The 7452-nt window shown below is 42.8% G+C and overlaps 1 protein-coding gene across 1 annotated transcript in view; it reads left to right on the forward strand.

The window, feature by feature from the left end:
* LOC140548032 (lysyl oxidase homolog 4-like) overlaps positions 1-3861 on the forward strand; it is a 51215-nt gene extending 47354 nt beyond the window's left edge. Inside the window, exons 21-22 of the mRNA XM_072671383.1 lie at positions 3420-3531; positions 3791-3861. Of these exons, the coding sequence (XP_072527484.1) occupies positions 3420-3531; positions 3791-3861 (183 nt within the window). The remainder of the gene's footprint in view (positions 1-3419; positions 3532-3790) is intronic.
* Positions 3862-7452: the final 3591 nt, after the last annotated feature.

Consider the following 7452-nt stretch of genomic DNA (forward strand, 5'->3'; position numbering starts at 1 on the left):
CTACAATCATCTAAAATCCTCTAAATCTGAAGGAAAATGGATCCCCACTTAAATCATTATTTAAGCAAAACCATACCATAGGCTCTTCACACCATGGAGGATACTTTGTCACCATATATATAATATATGCATTATTTTGATGGTTGCCAATTTATCTAGTATTTATTTTTATAATTTTAGTACTTTGCAGCCACTCTTTATGATTGGTATAGTCATCTTTAGCAGCCTCTGTCATGGTCCAACTGCAGGCCGTGTTTAAAACTCAAAGAGGGGAAAATGAATCAGCATGCCCAGCTCCTTGCCACTCTCAAATAACCGAAATAACCTCGTTAGCAGAGAAAATAAAGACGTTTTAAATTTACCCTGCTACCATATAGAAGCTGTTTCATAAGCAGCCCTAAACTCAGGCACTATTTTGGAGTTTAATTGTCCCAAAAACCTCTTTCTCTGTTTTCTTGGAAGTACGTCTCACTGGCAGCGGGAACACTGCGTCCTCGCCTGTGATGGAGGCTGCAGATAGCTGACTGTAGCTGGAGTGAATTGGCTCTGGTGTGCGTGCTTCCACTTGTTTGAGAGCGCTTTAAAATGGAGGGAATCAGCCTCAGTTTAGGGTTCGACAGGCCTGCTATTATTGTAATGGTTCAGAGAAACAGCTGGCAGTGAAAGGGCATGAGTCAGCACTTTACTGCTGTGTGAAAGCGCTGCACCTTGTCTGCTCCTGCAAACCTAAAGGAGCTTAGCTTTTAACAGGGGTCCATTCTCGTTAGAGCGCTCAATCAAAAGCCATAAAGCTGACCGCTTTAATAAAACACAGTGGAAATAGTTTTTTAAAGAAGGACAGACGAAGGTGATGCAGTTTCATCGCGCGTTACGGGGTGGTGAAAACCAAACGGTGCTTCTTTTTTTAACACGGCTGTTGCCAGGCAGTTGCCAAGACACAAATGCAGGTTTTCCACTCTGTCCCTGCACTTAATCAGCACGTTCCAGGCCTGTGTTTCCCACTGCAGCGGGAGGGAGGGTGACAAACACTGCATTAAAAATAACTGAGACAATGGCAATACCCTCTTTATGATAAAGTTTACAGTGGAGATCAAAGAATGCTTACTCAGATGTGTGCTAGGATACGCTGTAGGTTGCCGGGAAACCATACAATAAACTGGGTTGGAGTGGGTTTCCATGCGTGTCTCATGTGATCTCTGGGCGTTCTCTTTGAAAAGTGTCCCAATCTGTGGTGCGCCAGATTTAGAAACATACATTTAAGAGCATTACTCATGACTACCTCGAGATGAAGCTCCATGATTGCACAGTCATTTAGGAATCAGCTCTGCAATCCAGCGCAGAAGTACAGTAGAGGTGTTAAAAAGAGGCTGACTATTTATAAACGTGCAACAAAAGGCAATGTTTGAAATTAGTCAAAAAATAGAATAAAACATGAATTATAAAATAATATTATAAATGTTTTATGATAAATAACAGAATGATAAATCAGAATCTGCCCTCATTTCTCAGTGGATATCAGTGGATCACTACTTTTTTTATTAACACTTTATACATGATTGATATTGAAGCCTTTCAGAACTACTCATGTAAACCAACATAGACTCATTATACCGGCTCGTTCCAACGAGCATCAGCTGGCATAACATTTACATCTACAGCATTTGAATAGGCCTCTTACCCAAAGCTCTTACACGTGGATCATGTCACACAGGCAGGGGAAGTAAAGTTAGGAGTCTTGCCGAAAGACTCTTATTGGTGTAGAATGGTGTAGAGCCAGCAAATCAGATCCTAGTCACAACACCTACACAACACTTATAACACCTGCTGAGGTGAAATGACATCAAAATGTACTGAAACAGCCTTCAGTGAGAGCTGATGTCATGTCATGGTAAACGCTTATGTGTGTTACGTCACGACTTCCTGTCAGTCCAGGGGATTGAACCAGTGACCTCTGGATCCTAGTCGAACTTTTCTAACATTATAGGTCATGGCTTCCCCTTAATAAACTCTAGCTAATAATAAATTATGGTAAGGGAAGTGTGGTATAATGCTGTACCGTTAGAGATATTGGCGTATGGCGATGTCCCGTCCTGGGAGACCAGATTCCTGCACAGTCGGAGTTAGAGCACAAACTGTGGTGGAATCTGGCCTTCAGTTCTCAAAACCTACAAAACATCCAGATCTAAACATCTGTCCAACGCCAACGGTTATCAGCCAATACTGACACACTTCAAGATCATTATGCTTCCATAATACATTGTCAGATGTTTAAAAAATGCATCAGCAATCAGAAAAGTACTGAAAGTTTCCCAAGTTATGTTTGATTTTTAACCATTTGACAAGAGCACCTAAGCCCTGAATGCCAGTCCTGGGTATCCAGCCAGCAACCTACTGATCCCAGGCCTACTCTCGAACCTTTAGGCCCAGCTGCCCTGTGTTAGAAATCCGGCATACAGATTCAGGAGTCAGAAGACTGGATCTTCAGTGTTGATGAGTTTACTGATACACACAGAGATGTATGAGTACAACTCGATCGATCAGTCCATTCCAGGCCAGTCCAACCCAGCCTAGTCCAGATTAGACCGAATCCAGTCTAATCGAATCCAGTCTGGTTAGGGATACTTCGAGAGGACCTTATATACATTGGGAACTGTGGCAGGGGCAAGGATGATGAAGAAGGGGACTTTAAGGAGGGGGATAAAGTTGAGGGGGGTTGATGGTCATCACACAACAAAGGTCATCAGTATGGTATTTGAGGGTTAATTGAATTACCATATCCAAAGAGGGGTAGTAACCACTTCAGGCCGGCAGACGAAGGGTAATCTCCATAGAGACAAAGGTAATGTTAGAATATATATTTTCTCTCACCTGCAAAAGCTTTTACAGTAGCCTGTAGAGTGTTGCCGACATTACAACCGTTATAAAACTGCAATAAATTAAAAATGAATGAACTCAGTGGTTCAAATTATCCAGAAAAAAATCTGGATATGAAATATGTGCACAGTCAAACCTTTTGTGCTTTGATGTCGTGTAATTTGGTTGTTTTTGTGTGGCTGTACATGGCCCTCTCCTCATGGAAAAACGGGAGTCAATGTGTTATTAAATATGAACCGTTAAACTTTCATACTGAAGAGATGGAAAAGTAATTTCAGCTCGCCTTCCCTTTCATAAACATACAGTATACAGGGGAACAGAGACAGAGGAGATGGAAAAAAACAATGGCAGGCTTCTTAATGATAGGCTCACAACACAGACGCACAGCCGAAACGTAGCCCTCCCGGCCCCCCTGTCCGCACTGCTTATGTAAAAGGCGGTGAATAGCGCGTGTAGGCTGAGGAGGGGGATAGAGTATGATGGGGTGACTGAAATACCTTCCATCTGAGTAGCTGTGGTCAGTATGTGTTCTTCGCTTCCCGTAGGTTGAAGTTAACCCCTCGTTGGACATGGCCGAGTCAGACTTTCAGAACAACGTGATGCGATGCAGGTGCAGGTATGACGGGGGGAGAGTCTACCTGTACGGATGTCATGCAGGTAAGTGTCCGGACTCACTGGTTTTTATCAATTTAATGAATGCTATGAATGCTAGTGGAAGCAGGTTAATATCATGCTAATGAAGCCATGCTAACAAAGACAGCGGTGGCTCAGCGGTTAGAGCTCTGGACTATTGATGACAGGGTTGTGGGTTCAATACCAGGGCTTGAGCAAGGCAACAGTGCTCTCCAGGCACCACAGCAATGGCTGCCCACTTCTTCGGGCATGTGTGCTCACTGTCTGCTGTGTCTCCCTACAGGTGATGCCTACAGTGCAGAGGTGGAGGACCTGTTTGAGCACCAGCGTCAGATTTCGAACAACTTCCTGTAACCTCTAACCTCGATCAGAAGGACCTGGACAGCAAAAAAAAAAAAAAAACATCTCTCCTTCATCATCCTCTCGTCCGACTCCGGGAAGGGGGGAGGGGGAGGACGTGAACAAGGCTAAAACGAACAGATTATGGGCTGCGGGGGAATAGGGTTAAGTAGGGGGTCCATGTTTTCTTAGGGCTTCTTCCCTCGGTAGAACTGATCCTTTTCCAGACTGAACAGAACACAGCTGTGAGGCTGGTGCCGTACTTTTGGTGGACCCAAGGAGGGAAAGCATGTTAGAGTGTTAGATTGGGCCAGAGGGGGCGGGGATGGAAGAAATTCTTAGAAAATAGCTGGATTTTTTATGTCCGAAAAAAGCATCAGACTAGTGGAGAGAATGCTTGTGAATGCTTGTGAATGCTTGTGAGTGTGCGCGAGAGTGTGTGTTCTTAGGACAACCTTTTTTTTTAAACAGCATCAGCCCTTGCCATCATTGTTTAGAGCTTTTTTACAAGTAGTAACTGCCTTATTTAGCAAGACGGACCAAAAGCTTGTTGAAATATCAACAAAGGCAAAAAACAGCCTTAAAACCAGCAGGTAAAAATAATGCATCAAATCCAACCTTTTGATTATGATTTGTGCTTTTTATAAAATGTTTAAACCTCAATGGCCTTTACCCAAAGCTCAGATCCCTTTTCACATCCATGCCTTGCTTTCTTTCCAGACCGTCCAGTTCCTTACACCTTTTCCATTTGGTTGACCAGTGGGTCGCAGTTCTTTTTCATGCTTTGTTAAATGTCCCATTAGTAAATTAGTCTCATAAACAACCAGTAAACACTAATCAAAAAGGGTGCCTTGACTCTTAATCCCTTTGGTGCTATATTTAGAACTTTACATGTCTTTACAAAAGGTTCTACTAACAACCATCTACAAGACGTCTTCCTTGTATTTGAAGCAGGCAAACAGAGGTTTAAGCATGCTGATGGTTCTTTGGGCTGTCATGTTTCTAAATAGAACGACTGGCTGTACTTTAGGAGTGTAAAGGGAGAATGGGGCACATCACATGTTGGCTTTGAGAAAATCTGGAATCTTTGGGCCTGTTGATACCTGGTATAATTAGGCGATGTTCACACTGCAGGCAAATCGGATTTGTCTCCCAGATCAGATTTGGTCAGATGACTGTCGAAGTAACGACGAAAGCGCTAACTAGCTGCTTTTATATGTCCATTAATGGTCCTTGTCTGTGGTGTTGAGAGTGACGTATGCAAAATATGTTTGGAAGTCTGATTTGGGCATCCAGACTGAGATGCTGCTGTACAAATCCGATCACATAATCACATTTCAAACCACCTCCGAATGTGTTTTGGATCTGATTTACAAAAAAATTGCATTTCCAGACTGTCCAGACTATCAAAATCCAATCTGGATACAAATTAGATTTGGGTTTTGGGCTGGCAGTCTGAACATAGCCTGACATACTATGTGATCGGACCATGTTCAGATTCCACCTGTCCACATGAAAAATTGGATTACGTGATTGGATTCCGATCAGATCAGGCAAACCTTTCGGAAGTGGTCAGAGAGACGGATTGTGCTCATTTCCCGGGAGATGAGCGCAGCGTTACAGAGTTTGTTCCCCCTTGTGGTTGAAATAGTCCCTCACATTTCCTGATAGAGCCGTTACCGGAATGTGAGAACCATCTATAGTCCCACAGCGTTGTAGAAGAACCCCCACCGTTCCTCTACACTCTTCACAGCCTTCTGGGGGAGGACAGTTTGGATGGGAATCTGTTGTTTAGAGGATGTTAAAAGGAAATGAAGTGTGCTTTTTACACGGGGCGGTAAAATCTGATCTCATCTGATCACACTGGAGACGCATTTTAATGACCAGTGTAAACAGAATCTGATTAAAGTAGATCCAGCTATCGTCCAGATACAAAATGCATGATAATGCCAGGTCTAAACAGGCCCTTTGTTTGGAGGGTACAAAAAGAGATGCAAACACAATCCGTCAAATAAATCTGATCTCTAAAAAGACCAACACTCAGAGCCTCCACAACATAGAACATCGACTACCTGTACAAAAACAGTGTTGTTAGGGTGAATCTGGAGAGATGAGTCCAGCTGTGGTTGCTTTGAGAATCGAAGATGACCGACAGCTGATTCAACTTCATCCCCTGCTGTGCCCCACTCCCCCCCACAGCTTCCATCCCTTATATTGTAGCTAAAAGCAAAATAAGCATATTAGCATTAGCATTTAGCATCCTTTGCGATATTTGCCAAAATAGCAGCAAAGATTGCAGTAATGACCATCAGCTGGTACTAAAAGCCCTGACCGTTGACCTCAGAGCTAGTAATTTAACTGTATGTGAGATATTCTCCATCACAACCTCAGTCCAGAAACAGACAGACCTGAAACCAAAGCGGTTGGACCCCTGCTACCAGTGCACGGCTCCTGTAACTCCACCAACAGACCCTGGTGCTTGTTTGGGGAATGGGAGGAGGCTCAGAAATGAACAGTATGGATGCTCAGCTGCAGCTGTTGGTGCTACGTTTGATCATTTGATAAATATGTATATGCTTCATCATAGATGTATGGTCATGTACAGATTTATTTGAATCATGATTTATATATATATATATATATATATTTTCTGGTTGGTCTGTAATTTATGACAAACTGACCTTTGACCTTTTTGATACTTTTTTTTGTTGTTATTGAACTTTTATCTCTGAAAAGCAACGGGTTAGTTTTTGAGATGTTTTTTTCACTAATACTTGAAAATAAACATTTGTTACATGAAATATGTACTGGATTTGGGCTCAAATCGCTTCGCACAACTTTAACGGAGAATTGAAGTCAAGAATTGGAATTTGGAGGCTGGGTCTACATGGTTGCGGGAGGAGCCTGTCTAAATCTTGCTTACCAGGTCACCCTGATAAAGATTACTGGCCCTCTCATGTGAAAATCATCTCATGAGAGACGTGTACAGCTCCTAGTTGGCTGTGTCTCAACCAGACAAAGCAGTACTATTACATTTGTCACATAAATGTTAAACAAGACAATTAAAAGAGCATTAATGTAATTAAATGAGTCAGCGGTAATTAATTCACAGTGGTCATTCAAAGAAGAAACCACCTCAGAAATGGCCTTTGGTCCTGCACCTACAAAAACAATGAACGAACCAGTTCTGAAAACAACGTCTGAAGACTATATCTGCACCCGGTCTCACACTGGTCAAAAATAAACGGACAGTCCTTGCAGGTTTCTGTCCTCACTGCGGAGCAAGAGTGAGTTTTTCATCTAAACCAAGGTCAAGTCCTGACTGTAGAAGAAATCAGCCCTATCAGCTCTATCAGTTCTTCAGTGTTCATCAGAAGTGACATTTAAAAAAGAAAATTAACCATATGAGGTCAGTATGAACCTCGCTAACGCTAATCCCGCATAATCAATCCGGGATGCGCGGTCAGGCACATGACCCAAAGCCTCCTTTCCTCCTCGTGATTAAAGAGCATTCCCGTTCAGGAGATAAGCAAAGGGCTATAAGCAAAAGGGTTCGTCAGGATTCTCCCAGCAACTTTCTGACAGGCTAAGTTGGCTCTGATGAAA

The sequence above is a fragment of the Salminus brasiliensis genome, chromosome 25, assembly GCF_030463535.1.
Source record: "Salminus brasiliensis chromosome 25, fSalBra1.hap2, whole genome shotgun sequence".
Classification (NCBI taxonomy): Eukaryota; Metazoa; Chordata; class Actinopteri; order Characiformes; family Bryconidae; genus Salminus; species Salminus brasiliensis.